Raw genomic sequence first — 20,108 nt, 5'->3', positions numbered from 1 at the left:
TGGTGGAAAATATTTAAATTTATTGCATCAGTATATGTTTAGTAGTAAGTTATCATTCTCTGTTTCATACAGTTTTTGTTGTCCCTCTATCTCTACTTCCATCATGTTTATAAGTAGTATTCTCAGTAGATTAAACAAAGTATGCCAAGATTGCAAATTAATTTGTTGACATGCAATATTCGAAAACTATTTGATTTCAATTTACTTCTTATTCCACCAACCAAGTATTAGCTTAAATCCGTGCCTTTGCATCTTTGAATTATCCATTATTTATTATTTACCAAGAGGACAAGAGGTTGATCCATTTTTTATTATGGATTACGGATGCACAATCAAAGAGTTGTGAAATATTGTTAGGAATGTTAAATGGATTAATTTGTCCCTGTGTTTGACAGTCCTCTGTTGATGGATGTGGCCGTGCAGAACTCTGCACAACAGTCACTAAGCAAACAGCACACTGTCAGCGTACCGTAGTCATATTTCATCCATCCATTCTCTTTTTTTTAATATTTCATTTGCATATCAGTATGATTTGTAAAGAATACTAAACAGAGCCACATCTGTACAGTCAAGTCTCCCAGCTTCTCTCCTACACTCACACCCACTGGTATTCATGAATAGATTATGAAAGATTCAACCTAGATGCAAATGCCTTGATAATCACGCTAAGATTATTAGCTATAAAGTCAGAATAATCGTTTTCTGTGCTCTGTCTTGTTTTGAGTTTACACTAGAGGACGTCTCCTATTGTTTAATGACCCTGAACGTATGTATACACACACATGATCGAGCTCAGAGGAATCAGTCCAACCTGAAATAATGAGCTGTAATGCCAGTTTCACCTTTCTGATGGCATTGTGATTTATTTAAAATAACACTGTAAATAACAGGCTGATTAAGGCCCTGTTTTTGTTGTTGTTGTCGATTTACACTGATGCTTAGGATGCTTGTCCCTGTACAAAAACTATACTTCTTTAATTTATGATTGTTTCATGGGTATTGAGCAGTGATTTACAGTGTTTGTAAGACTAATGTTGTGCTAGTGTTGATCATTTTCTTCAGTCTGACATTGGTTTCAAAGGTATATTTGTTGAACTATATATCAGAGCACAGCAATAGCCCACATGTCAGATAAGAACAGATGCAAAACCAGGTTTGTGCTTTGTAAGAAACTCAGTCAATGATCACCTATTAATTTTCTACAAAGAGTGAAAATTAGTATTGTTATTGAAAATCAAGAAGTAGAGACTGAAATAGAATATTAAAGAAAGCCACTGTGTTTTTTCAGAATATCCAAGAATGTAGAACCAGTGCAGGGCACAGGGTTTTTGACCAAGTTCATAGATTACTTTCAGAAACATATAAAAAGATTTTAAAAATCAACACACACTACCAGTCAAAAGTTTGGACACACCTTCTCATTTAATGTTTTTCTTAATTTTCATGGCTGTTTACGTTGTAGATTTTCACTGAAGGCCTCAAAAGCATGAATGAACACATATAGAATTATGTAGTAAACAAAAAAGTTTGAAATAAGTCAAAACGTTTTATTTTAGATTCTTCAAAACAGCCACACTTTGCTTTGGTTACTGCTTTACACACTCTTGCCATTCTCTGGATGAGCTTCATGAGGTAGAACCTGAAATGGTTTTCCAACAGTCTTGAAGGAGTTCCCAGAGATGCTGAGCACTTGTTGGCCCTTTTGCCTTCACTCTGTGGTCCATCTCATCCCAAACCATCTACTGTCTTCAGTATGTATCTGCAGTGTAGAAAGTAGTAAAAATAAAGAAAAAAAACACTGAATAGAAGGTGTGTCCAAAACTTTGACCGGTAGTGTATAACTTGCATTTTTTCTAATATGTATTGTCTTCCTTTGCTTTCACAGAGATCATCTACAGCTGGGTGTTTAATGAGTTCCCCTCTTTTGTTGCTGAGGACAGTCGGCGCTTCATCTCCCAGGACACAGGAAACCTTTACATCTCGAAGGTGCAACCCTCTGACGTAGGAAGCTACATCTGTCTGGTGAAGAACACAGTGACGAATGCAAAAGTTCTAAGTCCCCCAACGCCTCTGACGCTGAAAACCGACGGTGAGTATTCAATGGTAAAACCAAATGGAGAATCCTGCAGAATCCTCCGTCTGTTCATTTGAGTAGAAAGATGTTGCAATAGTTTTCAGATGTTTTGCAGTGCTTTCTCCTGCTGAACTTGTTCAGCACAGATGAAAATCATATTTTATCCACCGCTGGTGCACTTTGCTGTATCATAATGCGTTTTGAGAAAAATTTTACCATCAGATATTTTAATAAAAGTGGGCCGGTCTTCTGCTTTCCACTGAGCATTGTGTTAGTGGAAGGCGTTCTGAATTCCATACACACCGTAAATAGATAGTGAGCAATGCTTTAACATTAGAGTGGGGAGCCTTCTTTGCTCACAATGTGCTTTGGTGAAACTGGCCATCAGGGAAATCATTTTCCTGCATAAAATTAACTGAATCAATGGCCCTTGCTGTGGATGGGATTTTGCTCTTTTATACTAGCCTCTCAGGAGCCATGCTGTCGAGCTGTTTGTTGGATTCAGGTGTGGATTTCACCTACAGGCTTTTTACATCTGACTACACAGAGAGACGTCCATCACTTCACACAGGTGTCTGTCATTGTCAAGGTTTCAAAGAGCCACTGAGATTACATCCCTGGTGAAGCTGTGAAATGGCCTCTGTGCCTCAGAAACAGGTTTGCTCCAAATGTTACGACACAAATTTACCTCTTAAAGATTACATGCCTTCCAGCAAGATTCTTGCTCTGTATTTGCATAACCTTGTATGAAGTGGCCTTCAGAGACATACATAATACTTTGCACGGAACTACGCCAAATTGGTTTGTGTCTCTCAGTAGCTGAGATGCCAAATGCAGTCGGAAGGGCATGTGGTCAGGCTGCTGTTGCCATTTTATTAGCCTTCGTGGCTGGAAAAAGAAGCAGAATTTTGTATTTTTCCGACAACGAGTGAAGAAAGAGAAATCAATTTTGCAGCATCCATGTGATACGCTGCCATAAAACACAGGTTGATGGACAGCATGCTCACCTGCAACCCAACATGGCCAAATCAAGTCTCTACACCTGTACGTCCGTCATGCCAAAGTATGCCTTGGCAACTCTCTCCTAGCTAGTCTCACGACGCTCAGCAGCCTTCTATATTTTGAACTTGGGTCTAAAATGCTGAAAATTACATTGGCGCACCTCACAGCAGTCACCCAAATGTTGCCGTGCTGTGTGCACCCTTCAAGCATTGGAGTCTGACCAATTAGACACTGCAATCTGTGCCTCAGTAAAAGTGACTGATTATTACACAGCAGACAGTTCAGGCTGGATCTGTGCGCAGCTCACCACTGTCAGCTCCAACCCTGACTCTCTTAATCAAAACAAGCATCTGGGCTCCATTATACCCAGCTGGAGGCCATTGATCGACGAATCGCAATCCACCTTCAGCAGAACGGGGCTAAACGCTGAACTCCGGACTAATGCGCTGTTTTTGAACACACAGAGTTCATCTCAGAAATACTATCTGTTTGATTTAATGCTTTGGTGTAAATAGAATCCACTGCTGAACGTTACTGTGGATTGCTTTGAAGTGGTTGTGGATGAGAACACACGTAAAGCATATGTCTGTTAATGAAAGGGGAGACTACAGTGAAATGAAATAGCTGCAAATAAAAAATTTAGATATTTTGCACAGCCTGTTTGAAACCCCTCTGGCATTGTACCATGCAGGAACAATCTGCCATGGTTACTTCATGTGCACACATAGTTTTCTTTATTCTGACGTTTTGCTCACTTCTACTCCTTCAACTGTTAAGAAGAAAAATATGATTAGTAGAGAAACTACATGGGAATTACCCATCTGGAGCTAGAATCAGTTATGTGTGAGCATAAACTCCATAAATACAAGAATGCAGCCCAAATTTATCAATATATTCATATCATTTTTTACTTACAAATAGGTATTTTGTTGGGTTGCGGCCCCCGTGATGTTGTTACTGTTATATTCGATCTTCTGGCTGCATGCTGGTGGTAAAATCAGTGAAAGATAATGTTTGCAGGAACATGCCATCCCCATATGTGCATGTTTTCCCGACTACACTGTGGATTATTATTGAAAACCTAAGGCCTCCTGCTGTATTGGATTATTAGCCAACATACTGTTAGTAAAAATACCTTGTTGTTTTTTTACCCTCAAGAATGCTGTCAAGAAAATTTCTCATCTACAATCTGTACCATTAAATACCATTGCTCTGGCAAAGAAGAGCATACAGTAGCATTATTTATTTTTTTAAAAATAACTTAATTAGATAAAGTGTTATTTTCCCAGCCTCCAGCATCAAACCATCACATTAGACAAAAATCAATAAAAGCAAAATCAGTTAAAGCAACTTGACATGAGGTCATTTGGTTTATTACACCATTTGTTGAATATTAATCATGTCCCTTGTTTAAATCGTTGCTGATGCAGTATAGATGGAGGGTCAGTCCCTTCAGGGCAGCTTCCTTTAGTGAGTATCACATTAGGGATGTGGCTGTATAATTATTTTTAGATAGACCAGTCCAGCTGTCTAGGCATTGACGGGACCAATTCAAGTGTATGGAGATGAAGAAAGAAAGAGGGAGATGTCACGTCATGAATATTTAAGCAGGTGTAATGAATCTCTTAAAACTTACAAACCTGCAAAATGTGTTTCTGAAGTCCGAAGCCAAGACTCTGCTGCTGATATTTTGTATTTTCCTTTCAAAGTTTCAGAATTTACTCCAGCATTAGTGCTTTTGATAGGCATCTGAAGACACATGAATTGCCAGATCAGAGAGCTAATAAAACGCTTTCTAATGCTATTAGCTTGAAGTTCCAGTAAATGTTAGATCAGGCATCTTGCTTTGAAATTGGCTTTCAGTGGAAAAAGCACAACAGGAGGAAAAAACTGTAATTTTCATGCGATTAATAAAGGAAATTGGAAGATAAAATATAAAGCTTCGCTGCGAGTGAGGGTCGGTAATGTTTTAGCACGCCGAGTCTAGACATTATTCCTTTCAATTCTATCAAGTCCACCCACTGAGACTGAATATGATATTGAATATACTATGGCAAGAGCCAATGAAATATTGCAAATTCATTATATGTGAAGGGCTGCTTTGGAGCCATAAATGTTGAGAATGAGATTGAAATTGAAAAGTTCTTTGGAACAAATATCATAAAACTCCTTTTTCATACATAGTGGGCCACAGTTCAATAACCCCACTCCTTTGCTGCATTCATTTTGTCACATAAAAAGTGTCAGGTACACGTAGGAAGTGTAATTATGGTTTCTCAAATGTCACACCGGTCATTTGTCTTACTGATCATGTACTTTATAATGCATGTGGAGCCGCGCTGCATATGTTCTGATGTGTTTTGATGTGTGCTCAGGCAGGTGTTGGGGTTAGCAGCGGTGTTTCCATCAGTGGCGTTCATATGCAGTAATTGTATATATTTAACATTTCCAGTTAGCTTCTATTTAATTAACCAGATAAGAGTATGTATTTCCCAGATGACGGTGTTTTCCTTTGTTTCTCCAAATTCGCTCAAAGCCATCTGACATATCTGCCACACAAATGGAAATAAATGGCCGGCCCAACATACAGATGAATAAACAAAGAAGTCGTGTCCTTTGGCTACGACTTAGAGAGGAGGTGTTAGTCATAGTGGCACTTAGCAAGACTGATAACACGCTGTCACTTGTGTCCTTTGCAATGTGTTTGCGGATTGCTGAGTGGATTACTAATTCTTCAGGACAACAGAGTCCTTTTCCCGGTTGTTGTCACTGGAGAATATTTGTACGCACATCATCCCAGTGGTTTGTTTTGGTGATGGTGCAGCTTTTGAGCTTCTCTTGCTATTTCTTATACAGTTTGTGACATGCTGCTAGTGTAGAATTTATCTTATATCCCCAAATAATTTCACTGCAAAACATAATAAAACATAAAAAACTGTTAAAAGAAATTAGTTAAACTCATTTTATAATCAACAGCCCATGTTTCAGTTCATTTTCTGTGGAGATCAAAAGCATAATTGTTTAGTTACATGCTCTGAATCTGATTTAAACCGGTATCAATATCCCTATTAATGAACAGCGTATAAAATGAAGGTGGATGGTTGAAAGGTACGCCAGATGGTGTGCATAATGTGCACTCCACACCTGCACACTGCATGATTTCATGTAGCGTGTGTTCTGAGAGATTTCAACATCAAGAATCTGTTTTTGAGTTGTCGCTTATATGCTCATTAAACAATTACGGATGAAACAGGAAATGGATGTCTGTGTTATTTTTAAGTCCACCTGGTCTTTGTGTAGAAAATGGTGGGAAATGGAGGGATACTGTAAGTAACCGTTGCAATACATTTGGTTCTAATGTGTGCCATTCCTCTTTCTTAACCTTTTTTCAGGTGTCATGGGTGAATATGAGCCCAAAATTGAAGTGCATTTCCCTACATCTGTCCTGGCTGCCAAAGGAGTCATTGTCAGGCTGGAGTGCTTTGCTCTAGGGAAGTAAGTAAACAAGGACATATTGCACAAATATACGTAGTTGTTTATTACAGCGGTATCATATTAATCACTAGGAAGAGTAAACTACAGCCTATCACTGCTCTGCTGCTGGGAGATCCTTTAGATAATACCGCCTGTGTTTTCTCTCTTCTTTAAATTACATTATTCCATTACCTGAATGGGAACCAGGCATATCTTGTCTTCAGGCAGTATGTTAAGTGAGTGTAGAGAGTGCAGCATCGTAGCTCTGCTGTTAGATGGCATGTTAGTGCATGGGGGGGTAGGGAGGGAAGACTGAATGGGGAATTCAGCCCGAGGGACCCATGTGCTCTTATAATTGAGAGCCCTAATGTATCTGTGTTTCCTGGGTGCTTTCAGGGTCTGTTATGAATGTAGAAAGCCAAGGTTATGTGTCTGAAAAAATGAAACTGGTAATAGTTGTCTGCCAGGAGGGAAAACACTCTTGTCCACAGAGACTAAAACCCAAACCACTTACCACAGTTGCTGAAGTTGGGCTTCACGGTTTACAAAACTACTGCTTTTTCAATGCATTTTCTCCCTTAAAAAAAAAAAAAAATGCAAGTTTACTTTTTTTATTATCAGAGTTGTTGTAATGACTAAACTGTACTGTAAGTGGAAGCAACCTATGTGTAAAATTTGAACTCAATTCAAAACATTTTAATCCTTTTTTTCAAATTTCCAACAAGGTTGACATGGTGTTTGACATTACAGGAAATAATTTTTATTGCACAGCACAATCTTATATCATCCCTTCTCCATTTTGTTTAGAATTAGTCATCATAAATTATTCATTTCTGACTCCTATCTTAAGTGTAAACAGTCGCTAATCTACAGATGACTAAGTGCCTCATAATTGTTTACCTTGATTTTAATTAATTATCCACATTATGGTCAGTCATTTTTCTAAATATATAGACACTGCATTATAATCTCACACCCCTCGGTGTTTCCCATGAAGCAAAGCGGGAGTTGCTGGATTCTTGCTGAACAGCCAGACAGCTTGAGTTCTTGGCCTGTGCTTCCCTCAATGAAGTAATTTGTGCATGATGGCTCTCAGTCAGACACTGATCCCAGTGACTTACCCTTTTATGCAGAGATGAATGATTTATCAATGAACCCTATTAAGAAATGCCAGTCTTTATATAGCCCCGAAAATGAAGTTAAAATGGGTTTTGTACTCCTGTTGATCAATATGTATGATGGCACCACTATCTAGTACGAGACAGAAAAGCTCTTTGTGTGTGAATGCCAGAGCTCCTTGATGTGATTGTCTGTTGTGATATTTACCAGCGACAGTGCTTTGTAGACCACAGTCAAGGGCAAAAAGAACAATGAGGCAATGATAATGAAAAACGCAACAATAAAAATAGTCTTTTTAACTTGAAGAAGTTTGGAACTGTGGTCACCTTGTGTGTTATTTTAGTAACTGGTAGAATGATTTTGTAAAAACAACATGTAGCAGGAGATCTCTTCTATTTCTGTGCTGTTTCAGCTAACATCATACAAAACAAGATAAATAAAGTAGAAGTTGGCTGGAAATTGGCATCATTAACACTTTTTCCTAAAGACTTATTACAACTTTTATGTGAACAAGACTTGAATTCAGTCCAATAACTCAGTGTTCAGCTTAGTGTTTTGCAGTCGGTTCTCACATTAGCTTTAGCTCACCAATCACATCTTTGTTAGGCTTAAAAGGCATTTTGTTATCAATAGTTATATCATTCTTTAAGCAGTCATAGACTCAACTTAAATTAAAAATATGACACTGCTCAATGTCATCATATGAACTGTGAGTTTACTGGTTTCAAGTGAAGTCAAATCCATGTCTTATATAACCAAAGATCACAACTTTGCCTCAAGGGACTTTATAATCTTTACAGAATATGACAACCTTCTGTCTTTAGAACTTTGTGAATATCCTTCACAGAAACTTCAGTTGAAAAAAAATATAAGAAAACTAAAGAGCGATTGGTTTTTCCTGGCGCACAGACATGCAATAAATGCAATATGGACAGAAAAGCAACAAGGTAGATTTATTATATAGACAGCCAAGATGGAGGACATGTCCGCCTTCCAGCCTCATTGATACACAAACATTCAGCCTTTAGTGGCTCTTTAGCAGTATCTATCCATTCAGCTTGTATCCACTTTTGTTTTCAGATTGAAAGGTCAAGACAGATACAGTGAATGATAAAATCCACCTATAGATGATGATATACGACTTGCACATTTTCAAATAACAAATTCAATTTAAAAGTCCGACTTCATAGTCTGGTTCTACAAGCAGCTCCGTAAAGTGCAATGCTGCTGTTAGCTGCTTTCATTTCAAGGGAGATTGGAATATGAAGTTCAGTGTAGTTCAAAAAGCCTTTAAATTTTGCTAGGTTACACACTCAACCCACTCATTTCCACTTAAAATATAATATGTGGCATGTGCTGGATGCTTTCATCCAAATTGCCTTGGAGTACTGGATATACTTTTAGTTTCAGTGACCCCAGAGGGAACCAAACTCTTGAAGCCTGCGGTTACTTTTCTCATTGAGCCATACAGAACCACATTATCAGCATCAAAAGTGCCTCTTAACACAGCACATTTTATACTCGTAATGCTTTTGAAAGACATTTGTTTGTGCTCGGACCATACAGGTGAATGTGTCTTTGTGTTTCGTTTCAATACTCCTTTCCAAATAGTCTACAATTTCCTAAAGGTACCAAGAAATTGAGAGCTTAGCAAAAATGAACTAAATGGTTGGTTATTATCTAGGTCTTAATGATCTCAAGGAAAGCAATTCTCCATTATATTTTGGTGTTAGATTTAATTTTGAACCTTTATTATGGAACAAGTCCAGATGAGGGCACAGCATTTGTGTGGAATGCTAATTAAGATGTAATCTACAGCACTCGCCTTTGGGTACACTCTTAAATTGAAAACTGTAACGCCTTACATAAACTCCAATGTGTACCACATTCACAGTGTTGGGGTGTAAAACGTTTAGTTTATATACGTTGATGAAATGGACCAGAATGAGCAGAATTCAGCAGCTTTAGAGGACGCTGACAGGAAGAGTTTATCATTTTTAAACTGAGTGAACCTATTCTCTCCTGTCCACCCCCGAGTCCTGTGAGCATGTACTGGCCTGGTGCTCATTATTCATCCTCCGAAGAAGAAAAATTCTGACATGGATTTCACCATCATGTTCCTTCCTCTCGAGGTCTCTATAGATTTTTCTTTGTTCTCTGGTTAATAAAGAGTTAAGCTGGAGCAAAGGTCTCTGTAAGTAAGTGCTTCAAAACAACTCCATGCTATATTTACTGATTCTGAAGTCTCTACATCTCTAGCGGCATTAAAATGAAAAAGCCAGATACAAAACACAGACCTACAGTACACTAGTAGTGTTTGATGATATTATTTTTTCCTGGTAGACATGCTGCACAGAGTCACTTTTATTGCTGGTTTAGCATACAAGTCAGCCACAACATTAAAACCACTGACAGGTGAAGTAAATACCATTGATCATCCTGTTGCAATGCAATGTTCTGCTGGAAAATCTTGGGTCCTGGCATTTATGTGGACATTACTTTGACCCACCTGAACACTGCTGCAAACCGAGAACGTCCTCCCATAGCAAAAACACTCTCGGACAGGCACTGCACCACGCAACACTGCAAAATCTGCTAAGAAACGGTTCGAGGAGCATGACCAAGAGTGTGACCAGGCCTCCAAACAGAAACCATAGGACACCCCAAGAGGTTAAATATCCAGCGTTTTAGAGCTGTTTTGGCAGCACAAAGGCAGCAATATTAGGCACGTGATTTTAATGTTGGGGCTAGTTGGTGTAACCATGTTCACAAATTTCAAGTTCCAGTAACCCAAGAGTGTTTGAACGTACAAACTATTATTTACTATTTTGCTTCACACTATCACTGATGTGAGGAGAGTGAAATGTTGCTGCAAATTACTTAATTAGCTATTGGAAAATACAAATTAAAGGAAAGTTTTCAAAGCAATAGTTTACCCAAAAGCGTAAAACACATACCTCCAGTGCAAAATTAAAAAGAATCACTTTGTTTAATACGAAGCATGATGTGAATCCTAATTTGAGTCCATTGCAGCCGAGAGCCCTTCACTGTCCTTGTGAATTTAGAACTGGTAAAAAAGCTCAGGGATGTAACATTTCCATCTTGGCTAAATGATTGATGGGTTCACTGGAGGTTTGTACGGTGTCACATTTCCATCTTTCAGAGGCCTGTCAAATCTAGTTGTCATACAAGAGACTACTGATACTGAACATATAGTAAGACATTCTGTATCTGCATGTGCAAGTCATCTATCATAAGCATCTATAGGGAAATTCATGAATAAACAGGGACGGATAACATTGCATGAATACTAATCAGATAAAGCTCTCTGGCCTTTGTAATAACCTGATTTGAATATTGTCCTTATTCCTCTGGAATAAAGGAGGATCTAATAAATGCATCTTCAGATGCAGGTCAATTGGTATCGTAAATATATTATGAGTGCTTCAAAGGTCAGATATTTACATGAAGAGCAAAACATTAAAGCCACAGTGTTTCTAATACTCACTTCTTATTGTGGCTACTCATGTATTCAAGAAATTGACAACATTCAACATTCAAGCACAACTCTTCCAGTTGCTTGTTTTTGCTGTGCAAAATTTAGGTCATTTGATTTATGAATGAAATGATGGAGCATTAAACTTGGACATATAACATTTCATGCAATATAATAAAAGGGACTGAGGGACTCGGATTTCCAGAGAAAACCTAGAGAGAACTTATATCATGGTTGTCTTTTTAATGTAATGTATGAACATGCAACATTCATATTACTCTACTTTTGTAATGTAACATTCTTTTTTAAAGAAAACCATAAGGTTGTCACTTTTTATTATCGGTAGTGAATTGCATCGTTGCAGTTTACACCCTGTGCCGTTATGTGAATGCTTCTGAAGCCCCTGTGTTGCTGAGTATTGTGTATAACGCTGCTCTTCTCTTCTCACAGTCCAGTGCCAACAATAACATGGAGGAAGATAAATGGCAACATCCCAAAGAAAGCAAGACTTCGGAAGTCTCAGGCTGTGCTGGAGATTCCCAATATTCAGCTGGAGGACTCGGGAACTTATGAATGCAAAGCTGAGAATCCAAGAGGAGGCACTGCTTTCAAAGGACATCTGCAGGTCTACAGTGAGTATACCATATTTCCATAGTTTTTACTGTATTTATTTGTTCATTGTGGGATTTTTTTTTGTCTATATTGGTCAAACAGTGGACTTTAGGGTTATGTGGTGCATTGTGATCCTTCGGCCATTGACTGCTCCGACTCCTATCCTCTGCTGATCTGTTTAGATCTTTTACATTTGTGCAGCCATCATACATTGTCAAAGAGCACGCTTGCATTAGCACGAGTCTTAATGTACTTACTCCAGGAATAGTCATCTAAGTAACCGCCCTGCCATTTCTGTGAGCTATTTTAGTCCTTCTGCAGTTTCCAAGCATTTTTCACCAGATAATCTCTTCTAGTTACAGTGTTCTCCAGTTCAAGGCTTGGGAATTTGCAGAACTGTCTGAGGACTAATTATGCATCCATCCCAGATAATCCAAGAGGAAGTATCTATCACTGCAACAAATGAGCTGTTTCTTTGAGTTGAAAGAGATGTGGGTCTCTTAGACAAGTAGTCAGGTGTGTTTTGTTCTGAGCTACACCTCTATTTAGCTGTTGTAGTTTCATAATACGATTGTTTTTTTTTCTTTACTTTTTCTCGAGTGGCTTTTATAGATGCATGCCCTGGGAGTTATAATGCTTACTATTAACTTGCGCACCTGTTTCTGCTTTTCCCCTATAAAAAACATAAACCTTAGTTAACAGATCTTATAGTGTTAAATAAAATTAAAATAATAAGCTTAATTAAAGAAAGAGCCGATGTTGGGAACGTTTATAATTGGGACCAAATCTTATTTCTACTAACACAGTTTCAGTGTAAAACTAACTCAGGTATACACAGTAATTCATTTTACTAAATCAATGCTTATCACCGAAAGCATCAACTAAAGCATTAAGAGTGCAAATTTAGTCAATATTTACCACATTTATGTTTTACTTATGCACGGTCTCTTACACATTTCTGTTTAGTATGGACATGGGTTTACCTATGAGTTCTAGTTTGGACTTTAATTAAAAGCAGTTTTCAGCTTTCTAATAATGAGATGCTCCCAGAGGCAGTCCTGACTTACTGCCTTTGCCTGCAATCAACGAACTTATCTGTGAGGCTGCATGTCTCCCATTCCTCTCTGTGCGTGCCATGTGCACAGAACCAAGATAATGGACTGCCTCAACCTTGGTGGGACACATTTCCAAGGCCCTGCACTCCTTGGCAACCTCCATTCTGTTGACATCACAAGGAGAATAGGGAGCCTAATTTGTAGCAGCCTCACACTAAATGTAATTTACACAGGTCAGCTAGTAGTTTGAACTTTCATTGTGAGCGAGACCTTCCTGCCCATAATCATTCAATCAAACCCCACAGAAAAAGTATTCTACCGAAGGTGCCATATGCAAAGAATAGAAAGGAGCGTGCTTGGCATGTTATCGTGGGAGAAACGGCTCGATAGGGGGGGCGTCCTCCTGTCTGCACACACTACACAAGAAATACACCACAAAGAGCAAACAAAGCAAAACATGTCAGAAATCTTTGTAAAGATTTTGTCTAAACAAAAAGAAATCGCAACTATAGTGAAGTCAGCGCCAGTATGTCTTCTAAACCTTATACATCTACTCATTTGTATTAATTTATTACATTGGTCATAAACTAATAGCACAACATTGCCAATTAGTTAAATTGTCCCAAGAAATATAGTCTACTTTTGGCTAATACATGCCAGTTGCGCCTGATGGGTACAATTACATATGTATTGATGACACCATGTGCATCTGTAGATGTCTTATCTGAGACTAAAATAAATACATAGGAGTAAAAAGTACAAATGAAAGGGATTCAAATAAAAGAGAAGGCTTTGGGTTTGTGACTGACTGATTAACATTTCCTCCCCCACACAAGACTGACAGAATGATCCTGCCCCAGCGAAAGGTTCTGGTAAATTTCAGAATCTTGTAAATGTGCAAGAATTGAAAAAATTGCAACCAAAGATAAGACACACTCGATTGAAAGAGACTACAAGATGAAAAGGAAAACATACAGCCTATACGGTGTTTCAGATCTTAAGGCTGTGACAGAGATTTTCCGCAGTATGTGGAGTTGGACAGGAAATGTGGATGGAGCCTTGGAAACACAAGCAAGTAGGCTGTGGAAAGGAAAAAAAGAGAAAAATAAAAAGGCTGGCTGGTAAAGAGGCCCCCAGGAAGGGCCGTTGCCTAGTTTGCATAGGCCATGGCCAGCCGAGCAGTGGAGGGAAGAAAGAACATTTTTACAAACATGATACAAGCAAAAAAAAGTGTAAAAAAAAGAAAGCAGGAGCGCTTTCGCACTTTGCACAGAATCAAGTCTCAGCTGAATAAAGTGTTTTTACTCGTTCATTTCCTACAGTTATTACGACCTCCCTGCAGCGCCGAGCGTGTTAGTTATACAATGACACAGAAACATGAATGCGATCAGCACTTGGAAAGGAGACGGTGGCTTTAATCTTTGTGACATCTGTGTAACTCTGGGCCCCACAACGATCTCAGCTTCATATTTTGTACACAGCACATGCAAATACTAGATTCATAATTTAGGCAAACTCATTCAGTGGGTGGCTTCTGTCAGTGAGTATTTGTCTGGGCTGTAGATCTTGACTAGAAGAGGGCTGTTATACTGGGTTTACTACTGTATAACCCCAGACACAAGCCCTTGAAGGTCTGTACTGTACATAGATTTAAACCTTTACCCTCTTACTCTATCTACCTCTTAACTCTGTTGAGTGCAGTGCGAGAGCAAGGAAAGCAAGTGTGTCAAGGATTTCCAGTGATTCAAGCATTTTTGTGTGCAAGCATCCAGAGACTGAATACAGATATCAATAGCAAAGTTTATTTTAAGGCTTAAATAACATAAAGTGATTGTCACTGTAGGTAACCTTGTCTGTTGAGGAATGTTTTTAAACATATATTTGCATGTTTTGGAAATTAGTTTTAAGACATTATAAACTAAAAGTGATTTTAAAGAGGATGGCAGCAATCGTCATTAGAATCGATTTGTCTATTGACACACTTCTTGATCAATCAATAAACATGCACAAACAGTCAAAAATATCACTTTCAATTTATGATAGCCCTTAGAGGTGTTATCTGATGTCTCGTTTTTAGTCTAAAATCCAAATATATTCAGTTTACTGTAATGTTAAGACAAGAAAACCATCAAAAGTTATTCAGTGATTTCATTTTCTGCTTAATTAATTCACCTTTGCAGCTCTAAACTTAAATACAACTTCTTGCATTGTGTTTTCAAAGCGTATTTGTGCGTGCATGTTCTTTCTCGTGAAAAGTACAGCCAACCATACTTGTGCCTTGTGCGCATTTCAAGGATATATTACTTATTCTTTTTTTCCCCCCATCTTCAAGCCCTCCCTCAGTGGGTCAGAATGATTAATGATACTCAGATGGATAGTGGAGAGAAGCTCCAGTGGGAGTGCAAGGCCACTGGGAGGCCCCGGCCCACCTATCGCTGGCTTCGTAATGGTTTGCCCTTGACACCTCAGGTACCCATTTTTACCGCACAGTACAGTCTCCTTTTGTTGATTGTACCGTGAGACATCTGAATTATTCTAGTGAAACTACACATCCACTGTATGCAGGATTATCATGTATAGTGCGACTATATTCAGGTGTGATGTGTTTTCCCCTCACAGGGTCGGCTGGAGATAGTGAATGGGGAACTGACCGTTCACAAAGTGCAGCAGACGGACTCAGGAATGTACCAGTGTGTCGCCGAAAACAAATATGGTGCCATCTACTCGAATGCTGAACTCAAGATTTTAGGTAGGCATGAATTATGTTTGTTAATTTATTTAAAACAAAAAGTGATGTTAATTCTGCGAGGTTGCTTCTCCTCTCAGCATTTTTCTTGATACTCTGCAAAGAATAAAATGGCAGACTGAGTATCGACATCCTGAATGAGGTACCGGATGATAGGTAAGGGAGATTGAAATGCAAGTGGGAGACGCTGAACTGTGAGATGTGCTGATTGCCAATCAATGGTCCCTGATTTAACCCAGTGCAGTGGACAGCATGAATAAAAGAACAACTCTTATGGTTATATTCAATGAGGTGTCTGCAAGCATCAAGTTGAAGAGAGTCTGGAGCAGTTCTACATTATTCTGAGTAGAATGAAAACCAATGACTTGTAGGTATAGATTTATACTAATGGGAGCAAACACTAGGAGAGAGACATCAATGGTTTCTTTGATGGAGTTTAATGACTCCATTAGGGTCTTATCTCCGCTCTATCATTTGTCATGAAAGCCCAGACTACATTAAAATCCCCATTATTTGGAAAAAACAAATCTCCACTTTGGACACGACTTTCATCAGGTATTTATTAGCCAGTGTGCATCTAATAATCATTCATAATTAGTAATTGCTAAAACACATTGTACAGTTTCCTCCTTTTTGTAAACAGCAAACCCTGCATCACTTTCACTTCCAGGATCCAAGGAAACTCTGCTCTTCAGCCTCGAGGCTTCAGGCTAAAAACATACCAGTTATGCTGAATAGCTGTCCACTGTTCTGTGTTGATTCGCTATTTTCTCCTTGTCATCTTCTACTGAGACACATCTGGTCACACCCAGTCCCCTTTCATGTTTCCCCGAGGGACAGTTTGATTTACTGTCTGTGTGCCTTGCCCTTTTTTGAAGGGGAATCTTTGGCATTTTGAAAATCTTACTGCAAATCGGCAAAGTTCTTTGTCCACCCTGTAAACCGTCAGTGTAAAAATCATGTGAAACAGCCGCTGCTCCGTTGATTTAAATTCAAGGTTTGTCTGCAAGAGTCAGAAGTTCTAGATTTTAATAAGGTTTATCTGAGCCGACGAGGAGGTGCTTTGTGCCTTCCTTGGAGTCACAGTCACATTGATGATATTTGGGGGCTGTTGACGAATGTTTTCATAACCATACCCTCCAGGCATATCTTCTCAGTGACCTGTGCTCCGCGGAGATGTCCACAAGCAAACACTATCAGGACAGATTACATGACTAATAACAGCCTGCAGATGAGCGATCACTGGAGGCTACGGGGGGGCAGCGGCTGCCCTCACGTCTGTGATCTTGTCCCAGATCCAGCTCTACTGGGAGGGTGGCGGGTGAAGCAATATGGGTACTGCTGCCACCAGCTGCAGGCCTGCTCTTATTTTGATTAAAACAAATACACACAGCAACTGCTCTGTTTTCCGCTACTTCCCGTGTCCAGAGGGACCTCTGCCACTCAGACAACTACTCAGGCTCAAAGACACAAGTGTTGCGGGGAGGAGGGTCAGCCTGTAGCTACAGATGGGATTGAATTGTCATTGTGTATAATGTCACCTATGAAGCATCATTCAGCATTTGAATAATCACACTTGACAAAGCCCTGTAGCCTGTGGATGGCCTTGATGTGTAATGCAGCTGTATACCAGCAGACCCGCATCTACTTGAGCGCCTGAAGCCGTATTTAGGCCATTACCGCTTAATTTGTTCTCCTGAGCAAGTCATAATTGTTGAAAATGTTTATGTATTTATTATTCACACAGGCAGCCTGCTTAAATGTGGGTTAAAAACAATATTCATAGAAGCAGTTACAAATCATCCGACCATGTCATCATGTTAATGATGTGCGCGAACGATGAGTTATTCAGTAATTAGGGTGTACGAAAAAAATGCATATTTATATACTGGTTGTGGTTACTAAATAAGCACAGAATTAAGACAAAGTGTGACACATTTTACAATATATTAAATCATATTTAAATGAATTCAAGTACAGAAGCATGCTTTGTATTACTACATGTTGAAATTCTAGTTATTTCATTGAAAGTAATAATTATTTTGATCTAGCAGCGCTTTGAGTTACGATGTGTCCGTCTGAACCCTGGAGCATTTTTGAAATAATTACTCTGAAATGCCACAGTTGAAGAGGCAGAACTAGTGTTATATTTATAATTATTATCATTCCTATTACATAGCAACCACACAGCGATTAAAACTGCATTAAGCATGAAGTTGGGGGGTTTTTTTGTTGTTTTTTTTGCTATCAGGTTAAAGAAGAAACTGTCACAAATAAGCAGGTCAAGTTGTGAGGCAAACAGATTCAGCAGTAACAGAATAACAAGAAAATCCCATCTGTGTTGCAGGCTGTGAGCAGGTTGCAGACAATTAGTTACTATGGTATTTAGCAAAAACTGGCTACTCATATTTTTATCAAAGGCAGTATTGTTTTACTTTATGTTGCTTTGTTTGGTTATTACCTTTATCAGTCGTTTGATTCAGGGCTCGTTTCAAAGACGATAATTGGACATCCTTTCAAAATAAGAGTGTTTTTTTTTAAGTTACTGTGTTTTTGCCTTCCACAGCGTCAGCACCTGTGTTTGTCCCCAATCCAGTGCGGGTCATAGCCACGCTTGGAAAAGACGTATCGCTGGAATGCAAACCGAGAGCATCACCCAAACCTCGGATAACATGGAAGAGAGGTGACAGGAGGATACAGCCGAATAAGAGGTACAGCAGCTCTGTGTTTCACTCTCAAGCAGAAGTAACTTTTACTGTACTGGATGGCTCATTTTTGTTATTATTAAAATACACAAAGTAAGAGATCTGTGTAAGGAAACATGCATATTGTGAGGAGCTGAAAATGCAGCTCAACAAGTCTTTAGTTTTAGTTGATGCTTGCCTGCACAAAAGCTGACACCTGGGTTCATATATTAAGGGCATAATATCACACTTAAGCCCATTTTACATTAGGCTAGAGTCTGCCATGACTTCATGTAAGCAGACATTTACATTTGCACAGTATATCATGTTAATGCTTAAGCCTGGTTTGGAAAAGTGAGACAAAGTGTAAAACTTGTGATCTTCCTCGAGCCTCTTATTGCAAAATGATATTAGGTTGGAGGATGTGTTTCAGTGTCTGGAATGAAATATTTTAGACTTTGAGGATGGCTTAATTGCTGCTGTTATCGCCGGGATGGATTGTATACATTTTCTTTGAAGACTGTGTTAGATTTACAGTACTGCGCTTCTGTGTTATTACTGCATCCGATTTTCTTCCTCTGTACAGTTTAGAGAAAAGAATATTATGAGAGAAAGTTAATTGCCCTGTAAAATATGTATGAAGCCATGAAAAGTTTGTCTCGCTCAATATCTTTATATTGTTATTCATCATGGTTTTACGGCATAAATTCAACTGTTATCATCCGGGCTCAGGCCCTGGAGGTATTGTATACATGTCTTGTTGTGACACATCACATTTTCATTACTGTAACTGAAATTAAGTGTCACCGCTAAAATAAAACACCTTAGGTACCGGCAAGGCTCCGGAGACTCATCCTCAGCCCCACCTCCTTCTCAAGGATGCTGACAATTTAGTCCATACAATTACATTTGGAATTCACATGCAGTTTGAGGCATCATCCTTTATGAGGAACATCTCTCCGTCGCACCTAGAGGGGGCTGAGCAGGACGAGGGCCCATCAATCAAACTGAGCGACGCCGCTGAAAATTTTCAGTCACTGCTGAGCATCTCAAGTTTTCGAGCGAGAGAATGAGACCTTTTGTTTATCAGCCAAGATTCAGCAGTCTGTTCAACAGCCTCGCAGCAAGGGCATCCAGCTGATTATCAGATCCTCAGTGTGTGGCTCCTTCAAACAGGCAGCGACGAATCTTTATGCCTCTAACAGGTGGATGGTAGCAGAGTATGCGGCCATCGGTTTATCATTTCACTGGTTTGTGGACATTTGTGAGTTATTTTACTCTTTAGTCAAAGAAACGCAGCCCTCAGAGGTCATTCGGGGTGTCTATTTTCATCACTAGAGCTGATGGATGGGTTGTGAAAGTGTTGCCCTAAAATGGTGATTAATGACTGTGGCTGCTCTGGATCAGATAAAGCCTTTGAGGTATTTGTCAAACCCTCGCAAATCAATTTTTCACCGTTGCTGGTGTTCACCGTGAAGAGATTCATACCAGTTTGAACACCTTGATCGTGTTTTAATCCGACTTCCGATAAAGTTGTCCCAAGAGGGCCTGAAATTGTTAACGAAAAATATCGGCAAAACAGTTAATCTCTGCCCTGAGAGCAATTTATCATTCACTGGTAGTTGCTGTCATTATATATGTATGCGGTTCCTTTTCTTCATCGTCTCTCCTGTCAGTAATTCGAACTTTTCTCTCAGATTCCTCTTAAGCAGCTACAGCTTTGATGATCTGAAACACTAATTGAATTTGATACTCTAATAGGACGTCTGTAGCAACTTAAGAGCACTGTAGTAAGTTAATGAACTGGATAACACTGTTTACAGAAGTCACCGTTCACTTGGAGCTC

At 39.1% G+C, this 20,108-nt stretch overlaps 1 protein-coding gene across 3 annotated transcripts in view; it reads left to right on the top strand.

The window, feature by feature from the left end:
* cntn5 (contactin 5) overlaps positions 1 to 20,108 on the top strand; it is a 99,463-nt gene that overhangs the window by 60,672 nt on the left and 18,683 nt on the right. For all 3 annotated transcript variants that reach the window (XM_035952914.2, XM_023280479.3, XM_023280480.3), the window contains exons 7-12: positions 1,886 to 2,089; positions 6,469 to 6,571; positions 11,616 to 11,797; positions 15,165 to 15,301; positions 15,452 to 15,581; positions 18,145 to 18,289. In XM_035952914.2, the coding sequence (XP_035808807.2) occupies positions 1,886 to 2,089; positions 6,469 to 6,571; positions 11,616 to 11,797; positions 15,165 to 15,301; positions 15,452 to 15,581; positions 18,145 to 18,289 (901 nt within the window). The remainder of the gene's footprint in view (positions 1 to 1,885; positions 2,090 to 6,468; positions 6,572 to 11,615; positions 11,798 to 15,164; positions 15,302 to 15,451; positions 15,582 to 18,144; positions 18,290 to 20,108) is intronic.

The sequence above is a fragment of the Amphiprion ocellaris genome, chromosome 7, assembly GCF_022539595.1.
Source record: "Amphiprion ocellaris isolate individual 3 ecotype Okinawa chromosome 7, ASM2253959v1, whole genome shotgun sequence".
Lineage (NCBI taxonomy): Eukaryota > Metazoa > Chordata > Actinopteri > Pomacentridae > Amphiprion > Amphiprion ocellaris.
The sequence above is the reverse complement of the archived record's forward strand: the minus strand, read 5'-3'. Positions and strand labels throughout refer to the sequence as shown.